A 27,032-nucleotide genomic window follows, 5' to 3' on the forward strand; every position below is an offset into this window, starting at 1 on the left:
TACAAGAGTTAATTTCAAGACACACTGAATAGAGTCAAATACCAAAATAAAGTCAAATACCAAAATAAAGTCAGAGACCAGATAAATGAAGGTGTTGTATAAATCAGTTTTAGAACTGTGTTGGAATGTGTGAAAAAGCATGACCTTACCCACTGGGACTTGACCTGATGGGATTAAGAGTTAACCTGATGGGATTAAGAGTTGGCAGTGGGAGGGGTTTTCACTCTTCTCATTGAACGGAATGGAATTTTTTTTAAACTTCTCATTGAATACCCCTCCCACTGCCAACCCTTTATCCCAAAACATCCATCCATCCATTATCTGTAGCCGCTTATCCTGTTCTACAGGGTTGCAGGAAAGCTGGAGCCTATCCCAGCTGACTATGGGTGAGAGGTGGGGTTCACCCTGAACAAGTCTATCCCAAAACAATCGGACATAATTTTTTGACGGCCAGTTAATTGTGCAAATCAAAGGAGCAGATTTAAGTTTTTGTGTTTGATCCATTCCTCAGACTGAACAGAATCACCTTAAGTGACCAAAACAGTTCGACACAATGGGTAAGGTCATGTTTGTTTGTTTTTTTCACACATTCCAAAGCAGTTCTAAAACTGCTTTTTACAACATCTTCATTTATTTGTTTTTTTTTTAAAGTACAATCATAACATACAGACTACAGAGATATTATTGTCACAGAAGTTGTGCTTTCTGATGTATAAATGCATTTTGATGCTTTGTATTTTATAATATGAACTATTTTTATGTTAATGAGTTTCATGCTACTTATTATTTTTATCTTATGGAGTATACCAGAATATTTTAAATATTTACACCTTGCCCTGAGTATATTTTATTCCTGTTTATGACTGTTGTTGCTTTGTTTAGTATATATCCGTTACTTTAGCATTATTTTTGTGTATTTAGTTTATTTTTCTTTACCTGTAACTCAATAAAATATTAAATAAGAAGGTTCAATCTCAATATGACTTACAGAATCCAGTGAATTATATAAATATACTGTATAATGTTTATCATGTGGTCTCTGTTGCAGTTTGACTTTAAATGAGCTGATTTATTTTTTTCTTTAATAAATTTACATTAAATACATGTCAAATGGAGGTCTGTTCAAATTTCAGTGCTCACATCAACCTACAGTACACACTGTATATACTGTACACACACTCCTGATGTCCTCATGTGACTCCCATCTTCTGTCAATCCCAATATCAGACACTAGAGGGCAGAGTTACTCTGGATTCTCGGATTATGGGGAATGAGGTTTAGTGCAGGTGGAGATGGTGGATCTGTCCATGGTGCTGATTCTCCTCACATCCACGGGTAATGGAGAGATTGATGGTTTTAATTTTATCAGAATGTGTTAGAAATATTTATTTACATCTTTCATTTTCACACACTCTCCCATTTCTTCACAACATTCGCTTACTATTACTGTCGAGAAAATAAAAATAAATCAGTTAGAAGTGTGTATTGTACTGCTCATGGAGCATGTGAATCATGTTTTACACATTATTATTATTATTATTATTATTATTATTATTATTATATCTTTAGTGAGTAAAAGTTGTACTGTTCTTATTTATGTATTGTTTTTAGCAATTTATTTTCTTTCTAAATTTAAAAGCAAGAAAACCTGTGATGATAAGAACCAGGCTTGTAATACTCGAGTCCGACTCATGTCTTAATTTTAAGGACTCATGACTTGACTTGGACTTGAGCACTGATGACTCAGACTTGGACTCGGACTCGTGCATTAACTGCATTCAGACTCATAAATTGGAGATGAGGACTCAGATTTTTTCTTTATTTTTTGTATCATGCCATAATAATTTGGCATAAAATATTTATATCTACATGAATTTTTGTACAAATTTTGTGCAAGAGTGTCACACCTGTGCGCCTTGGCGTGTGCATCAGATAGACTCTCGGGCGTGCTCCAGACAGCATGCGCGCTAAGTGGACTCTCATGTGCCATAAATGTTTTCACATAAAGGCAGCAACAGCCACTGCCAAATGGTGCGGTTGGAGTCTTGTTCTCGGACTCGACTCAAAATTTTATTTAATGACTTGGTCTTGAATTTGACTTGAACACTGGGGACTCGAGACTGGACTCAGATTTGAGGTTTAGTGACTCGACTACAACACTGATAAGAACGTATAAGTTATTGATGTCAGGGGTCAGCCTCTGTCTGCTCCAAGAACAGGGAGGCTGTTAAACCCACATCACCACCAGAGGGAGACAGAGAGCTTGTAGAAAATGCACCAAGTGCAAAAAAAAATAAAATAAAATAATTTATACAAAAGAATGTTACCCCACATAAGTACCATATTAGAGAATATAAAGAAAGAAAACTAATAATAAAAAGAAATTAATTAAATTCAAACAGCCAAGTTCTAGTCTTCAGCAACCTCAGAACAGCCAAGAATGTCTTGAATTTCTCTTCATGAGTGTAAACATCTCAAAGTCTCATAGAAGTGAAAATATTTCTGAGATCTCAGCATGTTCCAAGAAGTCTCTGTTCTCACAAAAGCAACAGCAGCCACATGAGTTTCTCCTTCTCTTTTTAGCTAATTAACTCAACTGTTATAGAAATTTTAGAGGTTCTGAGGTTGTGCCTGTTCACATTAGTGTTGCTGTATCGGAATAAATCCGTCTCACTCCTCCACAGAATAATGGTTAATGATCATGATTAATAAATATTTTGTTTTGTAAGTGTACATTGGTCCTGAGAACCTCTGGGATGCAGTTTCCTCTTTTTTTATTCGTTTTGCAATGAGTGAAGAGTTGTGCAACTTGTTGAAGCAACCTTCTGGAAATTTTGAACGCGTAGTGCAAGTTTTTTGAGAGAACATTAAGACACAAAATGCCATTTTAAAATCTGTTCTCCTGTTTAAAGGCTCTACACGGCACAAATCTGGCAGCCCTGAAGGTTTAAACTACTCACAGGTCATTTTAATCATCTGGATCAACCATAAATAAGCATGGTTTTATCATTGACTCTGGAAGCCTTCCTATAACAGAGGAATGCACAGTGTGAAACAAGCGGCGGTTTTTGTTGCCGAATGTGGTTTCTCTACACTGATGTAATGCTCTACAGTGATATAATGCATGCAAGTTCCCACCGTTTTAATTGAGGATCTTCAAAATTGCAGAATTGTGGCATTTCCCCCATCAGTCCCCTGATTCTCATCTCATCTCATCATCTGTAGCCGCTTTATCCTGTTCTACAGGGTCGCAGGCAAGCTGGAGCCTATCCCAGCTGACTACGGGCGAAAGGCGGGGTACACCCTGGACAAGTCGCCAGGTCATCACAGGGCTGACACATAGACACAGACAACCATTCACACTCACATTCACACCTACGGTCAATTTAGAGTCACCAGTTAACCTAACCTGCATGTCTTTGGACTGTGGGGGAAACCGGAGCACCCGGAGGAAACCCACGTGGACACGGGGAGAACATGCAAACTCCGCACAGAAAGGCCCTCACCAGCCACGGGGCTCGAACCCGGACCTTCTTGCTGTGAGGCAACAGCGCTAACCACTACACCACCGTACCGCCCCCCTGATTCTCTTGACTTTAATATTTATTTTACACGGCTGACTATAAAGAAGAAATATAAAGAATATAAGGAAGCACAGAGTTGGCCGAGTGGTTAGTGTGTCCACCTCTGCTGTAGTATGCTCTGGCCCCATTCCAGTGCGGCGTGGCGGTGTAGCTTACAGCAGGTTATGGTAGCTGAACTGCTGGTTGTCCAGGTGGTGCTCTGAAAACAGTGTGGGCTTTATAGATAATTGGACTAATCGGGAAGGTGCTGCTCTCATTTCTTGCAGTATAGTCATAGTCTCAGAACAGGTCTAGTTAACTTCTGACAATCCAGAGCCAAGGCCAGGGAGCAGACGAACAGGCTAAACCGACTGTCTGCTAGCTGCACAGAGTCGTCACTCAGGGTCCACTACATCGAGACTGTGTCTGTTCCCCGAGCTCAACAAAAAGGTAGAAATATTCAGAGAGTTTGTTCCAGTAACCTAATCAATATCCTAGTAACCTAGATCATACTGACTGTACAGCCGTTGCCAGCACCTTTGATCTAAAGGTGAGGCTATTAAATATTAGATCTCTTAGATCTACAGTGGATATAAAAAGTTTACACACACTGTTAAAATGATCGCTTTTTCTGATGTAAAAAAATGACACCGCAATAAATTATTTCAAAACTTTTCCCACCTTTAATGTGACCTATAACCTGTACAATACAACTGAAAAACAAACAAATCTGTTAGGGGAAAACATTTTTAAAAAAGGTACAATATGCTGGTTGCATAAGTGTGCACACCCTTAAACTAATACTTTGTTGAAGCACCTTTTGATTTAATTACAACATTCGGTCTTTTTGGGTTCACACCTGCCATCGATTAAAATGACTCTGATTAACCCCAAATAAAGTTCAGACATTTGCTCAGTTGCCTCCTCCAGCAAAAGCCAGGGTTCACAGACAGCTTCCAAAGCATCAAAGGGATCTCATTGTTGAAAGGTATCAGTCAGGAGAAGGGGACAAAAACATTTCCACAGCATTAGATATACCATGGAGCACAGTGAAGACCGTCATCAAGAAGTGCAGAAAATATGGGACAACAGTCACATTACCGAGAACTGGACATCCCTCCAAAATTGATGAAAAGACAAGATGAAAACTGGTCAGAGAGGCTGCCGAGAGGCCTACAGCAACACTGAAGGAGCTGCTGGAATTTCTGGCAAGTACTGGTTGTCTACTACATGTGATAACAATCTCCCGTATTCTCCATATGTCTGGACTATGAGGTAGGGTCAGAGAAAAACATCCAGGCCTGGCTAAACTTTGCAAAATAATACATCAACTCTCCCAAAAGCATGTGGGAAAATATATTATTGTCCGATGAAACCAAGGTTGAACTTTTTGGCCACGATTCCAAAAGGTATGTTTGGTGCAAAATCAAAACTGCGCATCACCAAAAGAACACCATCCCCACGGTGAAGCATGGTGGCAGCAGCATTATGTTTTGGGGTTGTTTTTCTTTAGCTGGAACAGAGGCTTTAGTCAAGGTGGAGGGAATTATCAACAGTTCTAAATGCCAGTCAATTTTGGCCCAAAACCTTCAGGTGTCTGCTAGAAAGCTGAAGAGGAATTTCATTTTTCAGCATGACAATGACCCCAAAAAAGTTTTGGAATGGCCCAGCCAGAGCCTAGACCTAAATCCAATTGAAAGTCTGTGGGGAGACCTGAAGAGGGCTGTGCACAAGAGACGCCCTCGCAATCTGACAGATTTGGAGCACTTTTGCAAGGAAGAGTGGGCAAATATTGCCAAGTCTAGATGTGGCAGGCTGATAGATTCCGACCCAAAAAGACTGAATGCTGTAATTAAATCAAAAGGTGCTTCAACAAAGTATTAGTTTAAGGGTGTGCACACTTACGCAACCAGCTTATTGTACGTTTTTTGTTTGTTTGTTTATGTTTCCCCCCTAACAGATTTGTTTGTTTTTTAATTGAATTGTACAGGTCACATTAAAGGTGGGAAAAGTTTTGAAATTATTTATGGTGGTCTAATTTTTTTTTTTTTACATCAGAAAAAACAATCATTTTAATGGGGTGTGTATACTTTTTATATCCACTGTACACCAGCCTCGTCTAACTGGCAGAGGAGGAGGCATCGCAGTTATTTTTAATGATTATCTCGGTGTAACACAAAAGCCTGGTTATAAATTTAATGCATTTGAAGTTTTTCATACTAATATAATGTATGTAATCTTTTTTGTTCAACGGCCCAACATCGTAACTGCTGAGCTGTTTTATAACTGAACGGTCAGTAAGTATCCTATTGTGTGCTCAGGAGCACTAAAGCCTCGGACACGATGATTTAACAGAGAAACAGAAGATACAGAGCAATCAGTAATAGATCCAGACCTGTTTATTCATTATTCCATCCGTACACATCAGTAGGGACCTGTTCGTTTCTTTTTGGACTTCTTTCTTGCTTAAATAATCATAATTATGTTTCTCAAAAACCCAACTCTGTTTCTTTTTCAGTTCCAGCCTCAGGCAAATTCCTACTTTGTGCCTCCTACATACCCTCCCTGTCCCGTCCTGCCACCCCACTCCTGCCCCGTGTCCTACCCTAGGATCCAACACCACCCCGTCATGCCCTCAATCCAGGTAGAACACTGTACAAGTCGAAGTGAAACATTTGGCTGTAATATAAACACATCTTTATTTCTTTGCTGATTAAGATTGAAGACTGTAATGTAAAGTGTTGTCTTTTGCATTTTTTATGTTTATTCCTGATCATGAACAGTACTTTTGATTCTTTCTTGTAATTTTTATCTTACCCTGACTCTCCGTCTGTTCAACAGCAGTATCCAAGACCTGCTGCAGAGGATATTATGATGGCCACTTGTACGGTAAGGAGCATTTAAACTGCTTCTTTTTCTCCGTAGTCTTTTGCCCGGAGGCGGCACTGCGGTGCAGCAGGTCGCGCTGCTGCCTCATAGCTCCCTGGTTCGATCCTGAGCTTGGGTTACTGTCTGTATAAAATTTCACATGTTCTCCCAGTGTCCATGGGCCTTCTCCCAGTTCTCATAAACATGGCTGGAGACTTTAAATCGCCCCTTGGTGTGAACGAGTGTGTGATGCTCTACGATGACGCAGTCCGGATCAAACCCTTGTTTTATTGGTGTTAAGGAGAAATAAAGCCCAGTAAACATTTACATCGGGCTGTAATATTTCTGATTTGGTCCAGGCCCTGAGATGTTCCTTGACTGACCTGATGTTGGTTGTTACCTCGCCCGAGATGGAGTCCACCGGAGGGCGAGGTATTGCTTTCGGTGGGGTTTCTTTGTTTGTTTGTTTTTTTTTTGTCTTTTTTTTTTGTTAGCAACATTACGGGAAACGGCTGAACCAGTCTTCATGAAACTTTCAGTATAGATGGGTATTGGACTCAAATAGAACAACCAACATTTTGAGGGTCATCTGGTCAAGGTCAAGGTCACCAAAAAGGTCTTTTTTTCATGATATCTTCCTTCATATTTATCATATTTAGTTCTAACCAATTCCAAAATGTTCATCTTTCAATTCTGCATCCATTGATACACTACATGATGGGCTATCTCTCATAGTTTTCTTAGCAGTTGGGGGGCAAATGTCAGGGGGGTCAAGGTCATTGCTAAAATTTGCATATTTTCCATTATAACTCAAAAACCATTAGAGATACAGTAGAGAGATGTTTATCATTATCAACATATAGGAAGTCATATATGGGCTTTCATTTAGCACCATGACCTTTGACCTTGTTTGTTTGTTTGTGTCTGTTAACAATCTAGCGTCTAGACGGTTGCACGGATTGACTTCAAATTTTCAGGGTATGTGGACAATGGTGCGTAGATGGCCTGATTAAATTTTGTGGGTAATCGGGTCAAGGTGAAGGTCAAGGTCACCAGAAAGGTCAACCTTTCGGTCAAAATAACATATTTTCCTTTTTAACTCAAAAACGGTTGCTGATAGACAGATGTTTACTATTATGAGCATATAGGAACTCCCATATGGCCTTTCATTTGGCACCATGATCTTTGATCTTGAGTGACCTTGAAAGGTCAAGTTCAAAGTCACAGATTTTCAGAGGGCTTGTAACTTGAAAACGATTGATGGTAGACAGATGTTTACCATTATCAACTTATAGGAAGTGCCATATGGGCTTTCAGTTGGCACCATGACCTTTGACCTTGAACAACTTTGAAATGTCAAACTCAAGGTCATGGATTTCCATAGGACTATAACCTGACAGCTGATGACTGAGAAATATTAACATTATCAACATATACGTATAAAATAAGTGCTGCTGGGCGAGGTTTGTTTTGTCTGGAAACACTTGTTTTTCTTGTTTCAGATGGAGTGTATTATCCTGCTCCTGAGTCTCCTCAGCGTGACTACCCACGTCTAGAAAAAAGGCAGCCCACGCTGGTAAGAAATAAAACAAGCATGACAGTAAAAATGTTTCACGTCCCCATCATGGTGTCTTCACATATGAACCCTAGATGTTTCACACCTCTAGACTTTCATAGATTTCCTTATTTGCTGCACATTTCTTTCTGAGATCATTTACAACCACAATAGTACAGATTAATACACACACACACACACACACACACACAGAGGACCATAATGAGTTTCATGATGTCACAGTTGTGAATATTGTAACATATAGACTGTAAAAGTCACTTTAAAGCCCACGCTGTTCAGGAGACTAAAGGTCCGAAATAATACACGCTTTTAAACATGCTCTGAATATCCGGTATTATAATTCTTGTTCATATATTTTAGTTATTGTCATTTTTGTTTCTTCATTTAATGGTGCTCCTCAACTGCTCCGATCTCCAGGAGCATCACATTTTAACTTGAGTGTTTAACTTGTATTCCCGACTGATTAGAATTCAAGACCCCAGTGGCCGAGATGTCACAGTTGACGAGCTCCTGGGAGGAACAGCGACGTCTCCCCTGCCATCACCTCCTGTAAGATTCGTGCTCATGCTTTTATACACACACTGGCTCTGCTTTAAAACAGGACTCCAGAGTCCAAAAGACATTCATAACAAGCAGAGAATTATTTCACAAGACATTTTGTTCTCCTTTTTTCTCTCTCAGTGTGAAGATGAAGGTGTTCAGGATGGCAGTGATGTCACCACTCAGGCTCCTGCTCCTGTTGCCCTCACACTTGGTAAACAACATTAAAATATCACTTGGCTTTCCACTGTTCAATCTTCTGCACATGAATTAACATGGCAATGTTTCTATGCACTCTTCTCTGGATTAAAATTCCATTTTATCTGCTTTTTGTCCTGGACTTTGTGCAGATGAACAGGAGACACCTTTCATGACACCACAGCAGGTGATTGAGCCCAAGTCTGAACCTGCAGAGGAGGTAGAGTCGTCTAGATCACCGTCACCTCAAGCACTTCCATGGGGGATTATTATGAGCTTTGAAGATGCCAAGATGGAGGAGACAGAGTGACAGAAGGAGGAGACTGAGGAGAATGTGCAGAAGAAGGAACAGATTGTGGAGGGAGAGGAGAAGATTGAGGTGGTTGAGCACCAGAAAGAGAAATATAAGGAGATTGTTGAGAAGAAGAATGAAAAATCTACACCACCATCACCTCAAGCCCTTATCTGGGGGGAAAGTATGGATGTGGAATACACAATGATGAAGGAGGCAGAGAGACAGAAGGAGGAGGCTGAGGAGGTTATGGAGAAGAAGGAACAGAGTGTGGAAGGAGAGGAGAAGATTGAGGAAGTTGAGAATGACAAGGAGAAGATGATTGTGGAGCAGGAGAATAAAATATCAACACCACCATCACCTCAAGTACTTCCCTCAGGGGACGTTATGGATTTGGAAGACGCAAAGATAGAGGAGGCAGAGAGGCAGAAGGAGGAGCCTGAGGAGGATGTGGAGAAGAAGGAACAGATTGAGGAGACTGAGGATGAGAAACAGGAAGATAAGGAGATCATAGAGCAGAAAGAGAACACTAACGAGGTGGAGGAGATACAGCCGGTGCCTGATGACAAGAGGCTTCTTATGGACAACTCAAGCTCCAGCAACAACACCAAGACAGCAGTAAAGTCTGTCTGAAGATCACAGGCCTGAGAGGATGTCCCTTTGTGTCCATGTATGGACATGGGGGTGTGTCTCTGAGTTGGTCTGTGGATGGAAATGTTGGTGTGTCTTTTGGTCTTTTAGGGACTTTGAGAACATGGGAAGTGGGGAACATCACAATGTGGAACTGTGTGTCCATGTTCAGAGAAATGACTCATTATGAGTCTGACATTGTAGAAGGTATTTAATGTTCCACAGTAAATCTGATTCTCATGAAACCAGCTAGCGGCTAACAAGATGACACAAACCCAGCTGTCACTCAAATCGGCCCCACCCCTAATTATGTATAAATATATGGCTCAATATAATTTAAACAGGGCGGCACGGTGGTGTAGTGGTTAGCACTGTTGCCTCACAGCAAGAAGGTCCGGGTTCGAGCCCCGTGGCCGGCGAGGGCCTTTCTGTGCGGAGTTTGCATGTTCTCCTTGTGGGTTTCCTCCGGGTGCTCCGGTTTCCCACACAGTCCAAAGACATGCAGGTTAGGTTAACTGGTGACTCTAAATTGACTGTAGGTGTGAATGTGAGTGTGAATGGTTGTCTGTGTCTATGTGTCAGCCCTGTGATGACCTGACGACTTGTCCAGGGTGTACCCCGCCTTTCGCCCGTAGTCAGCTGGGATAGGCTCCAGCTTGCCTGCGACCCTGTAGAACAGGATAAAGTGGCTAGAGATAATGAGATAAACTGTTGAATCCTATAAAATTTACCTCCTGTACAGTTGTCATGAAGGGGGAAACTAGCTATAGAGACTGAAACTGTTTTTTGTCGCAGGCTGTATATGTTTGTTTTCACTGTAAAGTCAACATTTTAATTAACATGGGGCTCTTTGGGAAGTGACTTGCTTTTGGACCCTACCACAAGTGGCCATTTGAGGAACTGCAGATTTTAGCGCTTCTGCACTGGCTTCACTTTTCAGGTTACCACTTGATTTTAACTCACACACACTCCTGAGCTCCTGTTCCTCTTTGTACAGAGTTTCTGGGTGTGTTCTCCTCAGCGTTTGTGTGGGTTCCTCTGGGTTCTCCGGTTTCCTCCAACCTCCTACAAACCTGCCAGTAGGTTGACGGGCTACATTAAAGTGCCCCTGTGTGTGAACAAGTGTGTGAATGTGTGTCTTCTGTTGTGTTGTTTGTTACTTCAGTGAGTTAAACTTCTAAATGTATAAATTACAGCCAACATCGTTTGTATAGAGACATTAGTGATCATTGTTCCACATGGACAAGAGTGGAATCGTAATTTAAGCGTGCTTCATGTGCAGTATTTCAAGCTGTTGTGCTTGTTATAATCAGATGCTAATTGTGAGCAAAGATTCTGAAGAATTTATTATTAATTTACGCTGGCAGCTGTAGAGTAAATTGTGACTCTCAGTCAGGATCTTTCTACTTTATTTCATTATTAATTATTATTATTATTATTATTATTATTATTATTATTATTATTATTATTATTATTATTATTATTATCCTAACATTTTTAGGACACTCTTTTCCCCTCAGTTTTCAACCAATCATCACCATATTTCACATGAAGAATCCCTCTGGGCTGAACTGAGTTGCTGTGACTTTTGATGCTGATCTGGATCACTGATCCGGAATGATCCATGAAAAACAGGATTTCTTTTTCAATCACTTATAACTCTGGCAATTTTCATGATTTATTCAATTTTTAATTTTAATTTTATTTTTATTTTTTTGTTGTTGTTGTTCAGGGAAGCAGGGCACAACTTTTCCTTGACCTTCAATTGAGAAAGGTCAGCTAGCACAAATTACTGTGACTTTAGTCACAGTCTCTATCTAGTTATTATTATTATTATTATTATTATTATTATTATTATTATTATTACACATGTATAACAGGTGCAGCTAACATAAAACTGCACTGCATTATACGAGACACACACACACACACACACACACACACACACACACACACCAATGAAAAGTTTGAACACACCTTCTAATTCAGTGTTTTTCTTTATTTTTATGAATTAAAAGTCACTTCATATCTTACAGTAATGATGGATGTTGTTTCTCTTTACTCAGTTGTTCGGCTCTTGACATAAAATGGATTACTACAGTTGTGGTGTTGAATAAGGCTGTTTATTTACTGTATGTTTATTATTTACTATTTACTGTTTGATCTCAAATGCATTAAGAAGGTAAGAAACTAGTCCACTAATGACCTTTTGATGAGACACATCTGTTAATTGAAAAGCGTTCCAGGTGACTCCCTCATGAAGCTGGTTAAGAGAATGACAATAGTGTGGAAAGTGTCATCAAGGGAAATGGTGGCTATGCTGAAGGATCAAAAATAAAATATCAAACATTTGGGGTTTTTTAACACTTATTTTGTTTACCATATAATTCTGTACATGATCCAGATGTTATTTAATAGTTGTGATGTTTTCAGTATTGTTCTCCAGTGTAGAAAATAAATTGAGAAAATGCAGAAAAACCTATGAATGGGTCAAGTAGGGGTGTACAAACTTTTGACTATATATAAAATCTCATTAAATGAAGATATGGATTGGAATAAGAAAAAAAGGTTTGCTAATATTTATCCTTATGTGATTAACAATTCACATATATAAGGCCATTAAATCCATTTATAGACATATTTATTAATTTCTCGCTAAAAAGTGTCTTATTTCAATTGGCAGGTTTCAGATATTTAAATCTTTACAAAGCAACAATATCTACAGCATTAATAAGTTTATATTTGTGTAAAATGTATATTTTGACCCAGGCTAAGTGCAGGTGCGGTTAATAGTGAAAGAGCTGAGCTGATGGTTCGTCCATTTCCTGCATTTTCAGAGCAAAATCTCACACCATGCAGGATAAACCTGTTACACTCACATCTTCACATGAGCTTTCCAGTTACGGCCAATTTAAACATCACATTACTCTTTTCTCCATCATCGCGATCGAGTTTAAAGGGCTAAAACCCACTGGGATCTTCTCATAGTCAGAGGAGGTGTGTGTGTCAGCAGGAGGACTGAGATGGGCGATCTGTGTGACACAGGAAAGGCGTTAAAAAACAAACAAAAAAATTTGGAAAGAAAAACTGACCATGTTGGATTTGACCAAGTCTAAAATTTAAATTAATTAATTAATTAATTAATTAGTTGGAAAGAAAAATTGACCAAGTCTTTAAAAAAAAATAAAAAATAAAAAAAATTGACCATGTTGGATTTGACCAGGTCTAAAATAAAAATTCAAAATATAAAATAATAATAATAATAATAATAATAATAATAGGCGGCACGGTGGTGTAGTGGTTAGCGCTGTTGCCTCACAGCAAGAAGGTCCGGGTTTGAGCCCCGTGGCCGGCGAGGGCCTTTCTGTGTGGAGTCTGCATGTTCTCCCCGTGTCCGCGTGGGTTTCCTCCGGGTGCTCCGGTTTCCCCCACAGTCCAAAGACATGCAGGTTAGGTTAACTGGTGACTCTAAATTGAGCGTAGGTGTGAATGTGAGTGTGAATGGTTGTCTGTGTCTATGTGTCAGCCCTGTGATGACCTGGCGACTTGTCCAGGGTGTACCCCGCCTTTCGCCCGTAGTCAGCTGGGATAGGATCCAGCTTGCCTGCGACCCTGTAGAAGGATAAAGCGGCTACAGATAATGAGATGAGATAATAATAATAAACCTTGAAAAGAGACACTGACCATGTTGGATTTGACCAAGTCTAAAATTAAAAAAAAAAAAGCCCATTCCCCTCACTCCAAAACTGAATGAATATCGGTGCTGTAGTGTGGCTGCCCACTGCTCTGAGTATGTGTGTGTGCTCATTGCTCACTTGTGCGTGTGTGTGTGTGTGTTCACTACTTCAGATGGGTTAAATGCAGAGGATGAATTTCACTGTGCTTAAGTGTGCATGTGACAAATATAAGCTTCTTCTTCTTTACCTGAGCACTGCTTCAACTGTAAATTTAAAACTATGCATAAAATTATATATACAGTATATATATATATATATATATATATATATATATATATATAGGGTGGCACGGTGGTGTAGTGGTTAGCGCTGTCGCCTCACAGCAAGAAGGTCCGGGTTCGAGCCCCGTGGCCGGCGAGGGCCTTTCTGTGTGGAGTTTGCATGTTCTCCCCGTGTCCACGTGGGTTTCCTCCGGGTGCTCCGGTTTCCCCCACAGTCCAAAGACATGCAGGTTAGGTTAACTGGTGACTCTAAATTGAGCGTAGGTGTGAATGTGAGTGTGAATGGTTGTCTGTGTCTATGTGTCAGCCCTGTGATGACCTGGCGACTTGTCCAGGGTGAACCCCGCCTTTCACCCGTAGTCAGCTGGGATAGGATCCAGCTTGCCTGCGACCCTGTAGAACAGGATAAAGCGGCTACAGATAATGAGATGAGATTATATATATATATATGCCTTTGAAAATACAAATGAAAATATTCACAAAACTGCCATTGTTTCTGTGAACTGCCACTGACTTCCAAAATATTATTTTTATAATTCTGTGTCTTATTGGCTTTTTGCAAGCCTTTCCTTTCCTGCATTTGCATAATTTTCTCTGTTAATTTGAAACTGCTGAGCTGAGAGTTATAGGAAATGCAGTGTTTCCTCTGTATTCAGACATTTTCAACTACATTTCCCATAATGCACTGCAGCCAGGAAGCCAGAAGCATGTGACTGTTTTTTTTTCTTTTCAGAAAATATCCAACTTTTTTTTTCTCTCTTTTAACCTCCTAAGGCCCAAGCTGTTTTTTTACATGCATTTTTTATTTCTCTTTGCTATTTGGGCTGATTAGAACCTGATTAGAATAAAAACTAAGCATCATCTTTTGATAAGATGTACGTTTAGAGAAAAGGTACGTCCACATATGTGGATTCTTGTTCCGAATTTCTAAAAAGTGCTGTCCACGCATGTGACCTAGGAGGTTAAATGTATTACTTTAATTTCAGAAATTCTTGGAACTTTTTTTCTCTGAATATTACCCTCTCTCTCATGCCATAATTTTTAATTATTATTATTTCCCCACAGTGACCCTAATATGGAGTCTTGTGGAACACATGAAATTGTTGAAAAAAAATGTAAAAAAGTAAATAAATAATAAATAAATAAAAACATTTTAAAAATGAGAAAAAAAGCTATAAAATCTATGGGGTGAGAGAGATAGAGAGAGAGAGAGAGAGAGAGAGAGAGAATGGTTTAAGCCATGACCTTATGATGCATGACGTGTCTGAAAAAAAAAAAAAACATTTATAAAATCTGTAAATTCACTTCACTCTGGAATGGTTTGGATGGGCCTCGTGTCAGTCATTTTCCTCGATGCCATAAGATTCTAGGAGGAGGAGTCTCTCAACCGTCCCCATAAATCAGTACGAGCCAAATTTCTCTAATTTCTGGTGCTATAATTTGTACGGCTGGATGACCAAGTGGACAAAAGCTAAATGCTAGCATAAGCCACTCAACACACTGGAGATACAGAGCTCGGATTCTAGCTGCTGTGAAGGTACAAGTGAAGTACCTGTGTGACATGTCCCTCAGGATATGGAAATCTAATGTCATTAATCATAATGAGCTGAATTTAATGTGTTTCTAACACTATAACTGGACTTTCAATTACTTGAAGGCCCAAGTGGGCAAATGCTAAAATGCTAACATGGTGACAAGACGATAAAGTCACTTGGATAAATTCGGTATGTCGTTAATCGTCAAACACAAGAAATCAGTGCCTGCTGAGGGGAGATGCGAATCAAAGAGCGAAGTTAGAGGCTAAGGAACAGACAGGTGAATAAAGAACAAAACTTCAGAGGAAACTTCTCGCTTTATCAGCTAATTCAGTATCAGAACTGTGTTGTAAACTGTAAAACAGAATGAATTAAAGTTGCTTGTTGTATCGAGAGAGTGCCACAGTTCCACTGCAGGGCCTAATGATCGTACTCGTTCTTATGGTAGTACAACTTGATAACTTTCGCTGAACTTTACTCTCCCGGCCACTGTAGGTCGTGGGGGCGGAGCTTTGTGAAGATAGGTAGGATTTGGGATGGGCTCAGAAGGTTTAAAAAATCATTCAAATTATGAACCCACCCATTTAACTGTCAAAGAATTAGTTTTTTGGGGAAAAATTATATATATATATATATATATATATATATATATATATATATATATATATATATATATATATATATATATATATTTCATTTTCTGTGGCAAAATGATTATACAACATATTTCTTTAATAAAAAAAATTTAGTGCAGAAGTTTTAATTTATTTGGGGTTTTCTGAAATCAACACAGGGTCAAAATTATACATACAGGGTCAGAAATTTACATACTATCACTTAGATTATCAATTCAGAGGTGCTGAAATTTCCAAAATGTCTTGTATCTTGCCAAGGCCAAGGTCTCTTAACTTCCTGTTAGTAATTATGATTGACTACAGCTGGTAGCTTCTCTGTGCCATCATAAAAAGGGTTTGCTTATAGCACTCATTGGATTGACCAATACATCGTAAAATGGGAAAGTCCAAGGAGCTCAGTGCAGATCTGAGAAAGAGGATCGTAGATATACACAACTCCAGAATGTCTTTTGGAGCCATTTCTGAACAACTGCAGATCCCAAGACAGGTTCAAACAATTGTATGCAAGTTATTGCAAGGTGTAGACACTTTGCCAAGCTACTTTGCTTTAAGAAAACCCAAACTGTCACCCTCAGCTGAAAGGGAATTGGATTGTATGGTCAGGAACCATCGTGGCACAGCCCTGCCATGAACTGGAAGCTGATGGATCACTGTCTACAGTTCAGTGAGTTTCACATCACCATGGACTAAGAGGCTGCTATCCAAAAAATAACCCCCTGCTCCAAAATTGACAACTTTAAGCTTAACTAATGTTTGAAGCTGACAACACAGACAAAGAAAAAGCCTTCTGGAGGAAAGTTGTATGGTCAGATGAGACAAAGATTGAGATGTTTGGCCACAATGACCACCATGTACAGAGGAACACTGTACCAGCTGGTGGTGGTGGTAGGATCATCATGCTCTGGGGCTGTTTTGCTGCCAGTGGAACTGGTTCATTGTGCAAAGTGGATGGAATAATGAAGAAGGAGGACGACCTCAGAATTCTTCAGCATAACCTCAAACCATTGGAAACGTGAACATGATTGGGAGTTACAACAGGACAATGAACTCTAACACGCATCAGAGCTGGTTGTGGAGGATAAAGCAGGCTAACATTAAGCTTAAAACAAGTCCTGACTTCAACCCTATTGAAAATATATACCGTGCTTATAAGTTGCGTCCATGTCAAGAAAAAGGAAAAAAAAAAATTCAACTCTACCAATTCTAGCATGAAGAGTCATGAAATATCCAACCAGAATTGTGCCAGAAGCTTGTTCATGGTAAACAAAAATATTTGGTCAAGGTGAATCTTGCGAAGAGACATTTTACCCAAATATTAGGTGTGCTGTATGTAAAATTTTTACCCTTTATGTATACTTTGACCCTGTGTTGATTTCAGAAAACCCAAAGAAAATTGTGCACCGAATTCTAGTTGTTTTTTCTTTTTTAAATATGTATGTTGTATAATCATTCTGCCACGGAAACAGAACAGTTCAGAGAAATCATTGAAAGCCCAAATATTGCCATGACATTCATATCACTGTATGTAAACTTCTGACAAGAACTGTAAAAAAAACAAATATCTCATCTCATCTCATTATCTCTAGCCACTTTATCCTGTTCTACAGGGTCGCAGGCGAGCTGGAGCCTATCCCAGCTGACTACGGGCGAAAGGCGGGGTTCACCCTGGACAAGTCGCCAGGTCATCACAGGGCCGACACATAGACACAGACAACCATTCACACTCACATTCACACCTACGCTCAATTTAGAGTCACCAGTTAACCTAACCTGCATGTCTTTGGACTGTGGGGGGGAAACTGGAGCACCCGGAGGAAACCCACGCGGACACGGGGAGAACATACAAACTCCGCACAGAAAGGCCCTCGCCGGCCACGGGGCTCGAACCCAGACCTTCTTGCTGTGAGGCGACAGTGCTAACCACTATGCCACTGTGCCGCCCAAAAACAAATAAACAAACAAACAAACAAACAACAAAAAAAAAAAATATATATATATATATATATATATATATATATATATAAATAACAGTTGTTGTCAGAAGTTTACATACAGTGACATGAATGTGATCTTGGATATATCCTTTATTTAAAAAATAAATAATGAAATTAAAGCAGAGATTAAGATGAACTGTATTTTTCAGTAAATTTTTCACTTACTGCAAGTGTGTGATACACATCATCAGATATCAGATGTCCGTCCTGCAAGGTTGAGAGCTGCGTACGTGTCGTCTTTAGCACTCGGCCCAGCGTTCTGCAGAGAGGAGGGGTGGAGAACGTGAGCAGGTTCTGCTGAAGACCTTTACAGTGAAAGTTTATTATGAACACGGCAACCACCTGATGGACATTTCTGTAATATCTCACCTGATCGTCACCTTCATCTGCCTTTTTCTTCTGTCTCTTGCATCTGCTCACACAAAGTTAAATATTTATCCATCGTGAGCATCTTCAGAGTAATTAGTGATGAATTTATCAGCACAAATATTCTCACCTCAGCCAGAAGAGCGCAGAGAGAAGAGCAGCAAGGCCAAAAAATCCGAGTCCAACAGCCACATAAACAATTACAGAATTACCTGGTACCACACACACACACACACACACACACACACACACACACACACAGCAGAACTGAGATCCACAGTGCATGATGTATAACGGTGCAGTGATCAAACAGGAACGAATAATCATCGCTCTCACCTTTTAAAGTGACGGACACTGCAGCAGATCTCTCAGAGCCGTGTTTATTCTGAGCCTCACAGTAGTACTGTCCACTCTGTAGAGCTCTGTAACTCTGTCCAGATCCTACAGGTGAGGATTCTTTCTCCTTAAACCAGGTGTAGATCTCCACAGATGGGTTCGCATCACTGCTGCAGGTCAGAGTCACAGAACTTCCCTCCACTATCTCACCAGAGAAGTTCATGGACACTGAGACATTCTTTGGAGGATCTAAAATATTGTAATACAAATATGACCTTTATAAACAGAATACCTTTTGCTCTGGTTATACAAAATACTAAAAACTAAATCTATGCAGACAGCAGATAATCCAGAAATCCAGAACCTTTTGAGAGAACTTCTGAGATAAAGATCTAGCCACAATAGATTTAGACAGATTCGTTAAGTGTGTGTAGATGAATGATATTGTTCACCTGCCTTACATTTCATAGTGATGTTCACAGGTGAGGAGCGCAGGTCTTCATGCCCACTGATGGAGCACTGGTAGCTGCCTTCATCCTTCACATTCATGTTTGTTAGCTCCAGCTGGTAGTCTCCACGCTTTTGCTTGTACAGATGCCCATCTTTGTACCAGGTGTACATGGGAACAGTGAGGGAAGGAATGCAGGAGCCACAGATCAATGTCACCCAGTCTCCCTCCAACACCATGTCCAACATTGGCTCGATGTCCACTTGGAGCTCTGCATTAAAGAGTACACTTTTAATTAGGGCTGTAGCTTGTTTCAAGAATATTAACGTGGTACAAATGTTCATATGGATAATGGAACTAATAACATGCTGTGTGTGTGTGTGACTGTTGCAGTAAAATCCTGAGTGATGGGATGGTGTGATGAAAAGCAATTACTCTCACCACCCCAAAATTGATTATTGTCCTCTAACACGACACCCTCAAGTGTTTTATTCCTCTTATACCACAGCAGCTTGTCAACAATCATGTCATACTTTTTATCCATTTATAGTTACATTCCTACACTGTTAGAAATGGGGTACAGTAGGAGTCAATTTCTGTCCCCCAGGGTACAGTCTACGCTAATGTACCCCTGCAGCTCATTATTAGACCTCAAGGGAACTATGTGTCCCTTTTTAGTGCCAAAAAGGTACATAGAGTGCTGTGAAAAAGGATTTGCCCCCTTGCTGATTTCTTCCATTTTTGCTTATTTGTCACATTTAAATGTTTTAGGTCATCCAACTAAGTCTAATATAAGATAAAGACGATGTAAGTAAACACAAAATGCAGCTTTTAAATGATTGCTTCATTTCTTCTTCTTCTTCATTTAACATCCTTTTGTTCCCATATTTCATGGGGTTGGATGAGCTATGAGCGTTCTCCATCTCAGTCTGTTGTAGACCATCTCTTCTTCGAGGTTAAGTTCACTCAGATCTTCCTCTATACACTTCTTCCATGTTTTCAGGGGCCTTCCTCAGGGGCGTCTTCCATCAGTTACAGCTTCTGCTGCTCTCCGTGCCACACTACTCTCTTCTTTTCTTTTGATATGCCCGAACCATCTCAAACGTTGTCTTCTCATTAAATTCCATATGCTTTCCACTTGACATCTCTCTATCAATTCCTCACTTGATATTCCCTCTTCCCAATTTATATTTGCCATATATCGGAGCATCCGGCAATCACATCTCTTCACCATGTTTTCAAGGTTCCTCATCATCAGTCATGTTTCTGCTCCGTATCTAAGTACTAATGCATGCACAGTATATTTGTACTCTACTTTTTAGGGGAATTCCTTGATTTATCAAAAGACTAGATATCTGTCTCCATTTTGACCAAGCAGCTGACATTCTGGTTCAAACTGCTCTCTCTGCACCTTGACCGCAGTCAATAGTGTTGCCTAGGTAACAGAAGCTTTCAACTTCTTCAATAGTACCATCATCAACCCTTATTCTGTCACGTCTCCTTATCTCAGCACCTTGTTCTCTTCTTTCTCTTCTTCTTGTACAGGCAGAGCAGACAAAGTTTTTGCCTGCTTGATTTACTCTCCTTAGTCCAGAACATCTCATGTGGCACCACTTCCTGCATTCTATACATAATATAGATTTGGCACCTACTCCCATTCTACAAACACTGCATAGATATCTACCTTGATCCCTGATCTCAACCTCCTCCTTTCCCGATATCATCATCTTCGTCTTTTCTAAGTTTACCTTCATACCTCGCCTTTCCATCTTTCTTATCCAGTTATTAAACATTCTTATTACTTCTTCTTCTGTCTCTGCTGTTAACACCACATCGTCGGCATACAAGAGTTCCCAGAATTCATCACTGCATCCTTCCTTTGTTACTTCCTCCATGACAATTATGAAGAGGAGTGGAGAGAGAGGGGAGCCTTGGTGGACTCCCACTCTGATATCAAACTCCTCAGAGATTCCAGCCTTAGACTTGACCTTTAGCCTAGAGTTTGTATAGATAGCCATTATTGCCTGTATCATATGCTCAAGTACAAGTTGCTTTCTTAAAGCCCAGACAATTACATCTCTAGGCACCCGGTCAAAGGCCTTTTCAAGGTCCACGAAGATGTGATGAAGTTTTCTTTTTCTTTCTTGATACTTTTCTTTTAACTGTCTAATGATAAATTTTGCATCGGTTGTTGATCTCCCAGCCTGGAATCCAAACTGGCAATCTGTTTTCGAGAACCTTCTCCCAAACCTTCATCAGATCTTCTAGAAGCCGAACTCCTCTGTAGTTATTACAGCAAAGAGCATCCCCTTTACCCTTAAAAATCGGTATGGTAAAGCTGCTGCACCATTCCTCTGGTGCCTCCTCACCTTGTAAAAGCTTTTGGAAGAGCTTTGTGAGCTCCTGTACTCTCATCACTCCTGCAGCCTTTATAAGATCACAAGCGAGTTCTGTTGGTCCTGCTGCTCTTCCATTTTTCATGCTCCTGAGGGCTTTACATACCTCCGCTGGCATTATCTCATCAATTGGTCCCTCTACTTTATCTGCTTGCTCAATCTCATATTGATTTTCTTCATTCAGAAGTCCTTCATAGAGCCTCCTCCATACTCCCATTATTTCTTTCTTGTTAACTACTACATTACCATTCTCATCCTTCAGATATATAGCTCCATTGATGTCCTTGCAGTCCCTTTTCATCTGTTTTGCTACTTTGAACATCTTCATCCTTCCTTCTGCTGATTCTATGTCCTCTGACCATTCTTGCCATGCCTTGATCTTTGCTCTTCTAATTTCTTGTTTCACAATTCTCTTTTTTCTCCTTATACAGTCTCTTACTATCTTCTGTACTTTGTCTCTTCCATATTCTAAAAGCTCGTTTCTTTTCTACTATTGCATCTTGAACCTCTTCACACCACCACCATGTTTCTCTTTCTTTCTGTTTCCTTCCTGATGTCTCCCTCCAAACGTGTCTGGCCACTTCTATGCAGGCGTCACTAAAAGTCTCCCACCTTCTTTCTTCTTGGTTATTAAATAGTTCCTCTAGTTTTCTCTGGTACTCTTTTTTTCACTTCTGGATTCTTTAATTTCCAGCTTTTTATTTTCCTCTCTCTTCTCTCTGCCTTTGGCCTTCTCATATATTTTAACACAACATCTGCACAAAGAATTCTATGCTGTGTGAGACATTCTTCCCCAGGTATTACTTTGCAGTCCTTTGCTCTTATTTCACGGTCTCTCCTCAGTAAAATAAAATCTATTCGAGTACAGTTTTTGCCACTTTTGTATGTTATTAGGTGCTCCTCTTTCTTCTTGAACCATGTATTTACTATTTGAAGGTTTATTTGTTGGCAGAGTTCCAACATATCGTCCCCTTCTTGGTTTTGTTTGCCAAATCCAAAATTGCCTATAACTTCCTCGTAGCCACCCCTCTCTCTACCAGCATGACAATTGAGATCCCCGGCTACAATAACTAAATCATTTGCTGGGATCTCTGTTATCCTTCCAAGAAGTTTTTCTCTAAATTCCTCTTTCTCCTCATCAGGTCTGCCCTGTTGAGAGGCATATACCGAGATAAAGTGGAGGATCTTCTTCCCACATAGAAGGACAATTTTCATAATTCTATCATCTGTCCTTACTATTTCAATAACATTCTCTGTCCATTCCTCCTTGGCCATAATCCCAAATCTTCTCTTACCACCCTTATTACTGCTTCACCATATTTCTCTTCTCCAGTGCCAAATATCTTTGCTCCTCTGTCCTTGTATCTTACTTCCTGTATGGCACAGACATCTACTTTTCTTCTTCCTAGAATTGCTGCTACTTCTCTTCCTTTGTTTTTCACTGAACCAACATTTTTCGAACAAACTCTGAATTGTCCAGCTTTATGTGATAACCGGGAGATTCTTAGCACCCCTTGCCAATTTAAGGGCTGCCTGGGACTAGGGGCCATTTTGATCTGGAGGTTCATAGCTTGAATCGATTGGAGCTGTATTTTTTTTTTCAGTTGGCGGATGCCCTTCCGGCATTCATTTATTAAAAGAAAAGGGTGAATCAAAACCTGTATCACCCATGTGAAAAAGTAATTCCCCCCCTTAAACCTAATAATTGGTTGGTGGCAACAGCTGCTATTAAATGCTTGCAATAACTTGCAATGAGTCTTTTACATTGTTGTGGATGAATTTTTGCCCACTCTTCTTTGCAGAATTGTTTCAATTCAGCCACATTGGAGGGCTTTCAAGCATGAACTGCCCATTTAAGGTTTTGCCACAGCATCTCAATTGGATTCAACTCAGGACTTTGACTAGGCCACTCCAAAACTGTAATTTTATTACTTTTGAGCCACTCAGAGGTGGACTTGCTTGTGTGCTTCAGATCATTGTCCTGCTGCAGCACCCAGCTGCACTTGAGCTTTAGGTTGCAAACTGATGGGTGGACATTCTCCATCAGGATTTTCTGGTAGAGAGCAGAATTCATGGTTCCATCAATTATAGCAAGTCGTGCAGGTCCTAAAGCAGAAAAGCAGCCCCAGACCATCGCACTACCACCACTGTTTTTTACTGTTGGTATGATGTTCTTATTTTGGAATGTTGTGTTAACCTTACGCCAGATGTACCGGGACCCGTGTCTTCCAAAAAGTTCTATTTTTGACTCATCAGTCCACAGAATATTATTCCAAAAGTATTGGGGGTCATTAAGATGCTTTTTGGCAAATGTGAGATGAGCCTTTGTGTTGTTTTTGGTCAGCAGTGGTTGGTTTGCACCTTGCAACTCTCCCATGGATGCCATTTTTGCCCAGCACCTTCCTTATTGTAGAATCATGAACACTGACCTTAACTGAAGCAAGTGAGGCCTGCAGTTCTTTAGATGTTCGTCGGGGTTCTTTTGTCACCTCCTGGATCAGTCATTTAATTGCTCTTGGTTGAATATTGGAAGGCCGCCCCACTCCTGGGAAGCTTTGCCACTGTTCCAAGTTGTTTTTTTGTTTGTTTGTTTTTTTCATTTGTAGATAATGGCTCTCACTCTGGTTCGCTGGAGTCCCAGAACCTTAGCAATACCTTCGTAACCCTTTCCAGATGGATAGATTTCAATTATTTTGTTGCACATCTGTTCTTGTAACTCTTTACTTCACAGCATCTTTTTAAGATCTACAGTATGAGCCTACTTCAGACTTCCAGCCCCAGCCTGATTCTATTTATGTGATATTTAGATCAAACAGGTCTGGCAGTAATCATGCCTTGTTGTGGCTTGTGAAATTGAACCCAATTATCAATTAAGTTTGGTTAATTGTTTGATTGGTTGTGGGGGTAATTACTTTTTAACATAGGGCCAGATAGGGTTGGGCAACTTTTTTTTCCCCCTTAATAAATGAAATCATCATTTGAAAACTGCATTTTGTGTTTACTTGGGCTATCTTTGTCTAATATTAAAATTAGTTTGATGACATGAAACATTTAAGCGTAACAAATATACAAAAATAGAACAAATCAGGAAGGGGGTAAATACTTTTTCACAGAACTGTATACGGTCCAAAGCAGTATATAAAGGGCACAAATAAATACCTTAGAGGGTCCTGATCCAGTAACAAACCATTGTACCCCGAAATGTACTTAATTTTCTGAGGGAGTAATCGGTTCCTATTCTCTCTTACATTATCGCAGCTCTCGTCAGCTCTTCCCTTACCAGCAACTCTTCTCTCTCAAAGTGAATAAGATGTATTAGAACAAGGGCATAAAAATAAATCTGATTTGTTGCTGCACTACTGTCAGAACTGCTGTTATAGAAAATTAATCATCAGTTTATAAGCATCCAGAATCAACAGTGCTATGCTGCAATACTTTTAGGAAATATTTTATGCTAAATTTTCTGTTGCTTAAAGTTCCTCTGAAATCAAAACAATTGTTTCAGCACTTTTTAAATCCGTCCCAGCTATGAAACTATTTCATAGAAACTTGAAGTCAAGAGGTCAGTTTGGTCAATTTATACAAACACATTTCCTTTTAGGGAGACCACTTCATTTCCTTGGAAGTATCACCATAGATACATTGTGATTATTATTGCGACAGGAAACATTGATGCTTATAAAAACTCTCCAATGAAGCGTGAAAAAGATGAATATAATCAAACAGAAGAAAATACTGATCATAAGCATGGCAATAATTCAGGAGAAAATGCAAGACAGCTTCATGAGGATTTTCTGCAACAAACACACCCATTATAAGAAAAGTGTCCATTTTTCAAAGGCTTTCTCTCTACTCACTCCTCACCTGTTATCTCCAGTGTAACTCCATCTTCATTTGTCAGATCCTGGGTGGAGCCGCTGGTCCTGAAGCTGAACTGATAAAAACCAGCATCACCTTGAGTTACACTGTCCAGTGTGAGAGAGCAATTTAACCCATCAGCTAGAGAATGCGCTACAGGTCTTTCAGTCGCCGCGCCCTTTGACGTCCTATAGTGCCATGTGGAACTGGTGACCGTTTGACCAGTGGGATAGGTGTATTTGCAGGGTAACACAACAGTGGAATGATGAACAGCACACAATTTGCTTGGTGTGTGAGACACACTCCAGTTCTGAGCCACAGACCCTGAAATACACATATATATGAAAGAGTGAAATTATTTATCACAGCTCTGACAGTAGTCCAGCTACAAATCACAGGGGCCCGGAGCGTTTACTTTGGACAAATTAGAGTGTTCAAAGTGGGCCACCCAACCTGCCTGAATACCTGAGCTAGGAATAATGGAATAGGGTTCTGGGTTGATTTTGTGGGTTTTTCAGAACCTGGGCCATGATTAAGAGGGACGGCCGGGGGCATTCATATTGCGCCGCTAGAGGTGAAATTCTTGGACTGGCACAAGACGGATGAAAGTGAAAGCATTTGCCAAGAATGTTTTCATTAATAAAGAACGAAAGTTGGAGGTTTGAAGACCATCAGATCCCATCGTAGTTCTGACCATAAACCATGCTGACCTGCGAACTGGCAGGGTTACTCCCATGACCCGCCAGGCAGCGTGCGGGAAACCATGAATTTTTGGGTTCCGGGGGAGTCTGGTTGCAAAACTGAAACTTAAAGTCATTGACAGAAGGGCACCACCAGGAGTGGAGCCTGCGGCTTCCGGCCTGGACACAGAAAGGATTGACAGATTGATAGCTCTTTCTCGATTCTGTGGGTGGAGGTGCATGGCTGTTCTTCGTTGGTGGAGCAATTTGTCTGGTTAATTCCGATAACAAATGAGACTTCAGCATGCTAAATAGTTACGAGGCCCCTCGTGGTGGGCGTCCCAAACTTCTTAGCGGGACAAGTGGCATTCAGCCATGCAAGATGGAGCAATAACAGGTCTGGGATGCCCGTAGATATCTGGGGCTGCACACACGCCACAATGGCCAGACTAGCATGTGCCTACCCTAGGCTGAGAGGTGCGGGCAATCCACTGAACCCCAGTCGTGATTGGGACTGGGGATTGCAATTATTTCCCATGAACGAGGAATTTCCAGTACTGTAAGTGCAGGTTATAAGCTTGTATTGATTAAGTCCCTGCACTTTGTACACACTGCCTGTCGCTACTAACAATCGGATGGTTTAGTGAGGTCCTTGACTCGGCCCTGCCGGGGCTCCTTACGGGCCTTGGTGGAGTGCTAAGAAGTTGATCAAACTTGACTATCTAGAGGAAGTAAAAGTCATAACAACGTTTCCATAGGTGAACCTGCAGAAGGATCATTAACAGGTAGCGCCCCACAGGGGGTGCACCGCCTCCTCCTCCATGCTCACAGGGAGCTGAGGCCAGGGGAGTAACCCTCTGGGGAGAAAGATTGCTGAGGTAACCCTTTTTTTTTTTTTTTGTCGGTGTCCTGAGAAAACAAACGAGACAAAAACATCCATGACACTGGGCAAACAGCTGAAAGAGAGAGGCTCTATTAGAGGGGCCATTTCCCCTTTCCCAGAATCCAGTTCAGCAGTTCAGCAAAACCTCTGCAAATTGCACTGTTCATAATCCCTTTGAAATCCATCTTGAACTATTTCTTCATCCATGTGTCATCTGTAGAAAACATGGAAGCTTTGAACACAATATGCCTGATATTTTCTTTCCTTTCATGGCTG

The 27,032-nt window shown here is 40.4% G+C and overlaps 1 protein-coding gene across 3 annotated transcripts in view; it reads right to left on the bottom strand.

Annotated features, from left to right (window-relative positions):
- Positions 1 to 12,241: 12,241 nt before the first annotated feature.
- The window catches only part of LOC132866462 (B-cell receptor CD22-like), a 39,883-nt gene continuing 25,092 nt past the window's right edge, over positions 12,242 to 27,032 (bottom strand). For 2 of the 3 annotated variants that reach the window (XM_060899244.1, XM_060899245.1), the window contains exons 4-10: positions 25,200 to 25,517; positions 18,944 to 19,210; positions 18,492 to 18,740; positions 18,286 to 18,367; positions 18,159 to 18,201; positions 17,955 to 18,048; positions 12,242 to 12,699 (exon numbers count right to left, since the gene is read on the bottom strand). In XM_060899244.1, the coding sequence (XP_060755227.1) occupies positions 17,977 to 18,048; positions 18,159 to 18,201; positions 18,286 to 18,367; positions 18,492 to 18,740; positions 18,944 to 19,210; positions 25,200 to 25,517 (1,031 nt within the window). In that variant the 3' untranslated portion in view covers positions 12,242 to 12,699; positions 17,955 to 17,976. The remainder of the gene's footprint in view (positions 12,700 to 17,954; positions 18,049 to 18,158; positions 18,202 to 18,285; positions 18,368 to 18,491; positions 18,741 to 18,943; positions 19,211 to 25,199; positions 25,518 to 27,032) is intronic. The other variant, XM_060899246.1, reaches the window with a different exon arrangement.

This window comes from Neoarius graeffei, chromosome 18, assembly GCF_027579695.1.
Source record: "Neoarius graeffei isolate fNeoGra1 chromosome 18, fNeoGra1.pri, whole genome shotgun sequence".
NCBI lineage: Eukaryota > Metazoa > Chordata > Actinopteri > Siluriformes > Ariidae > Neoarius > Neoarius graeffei.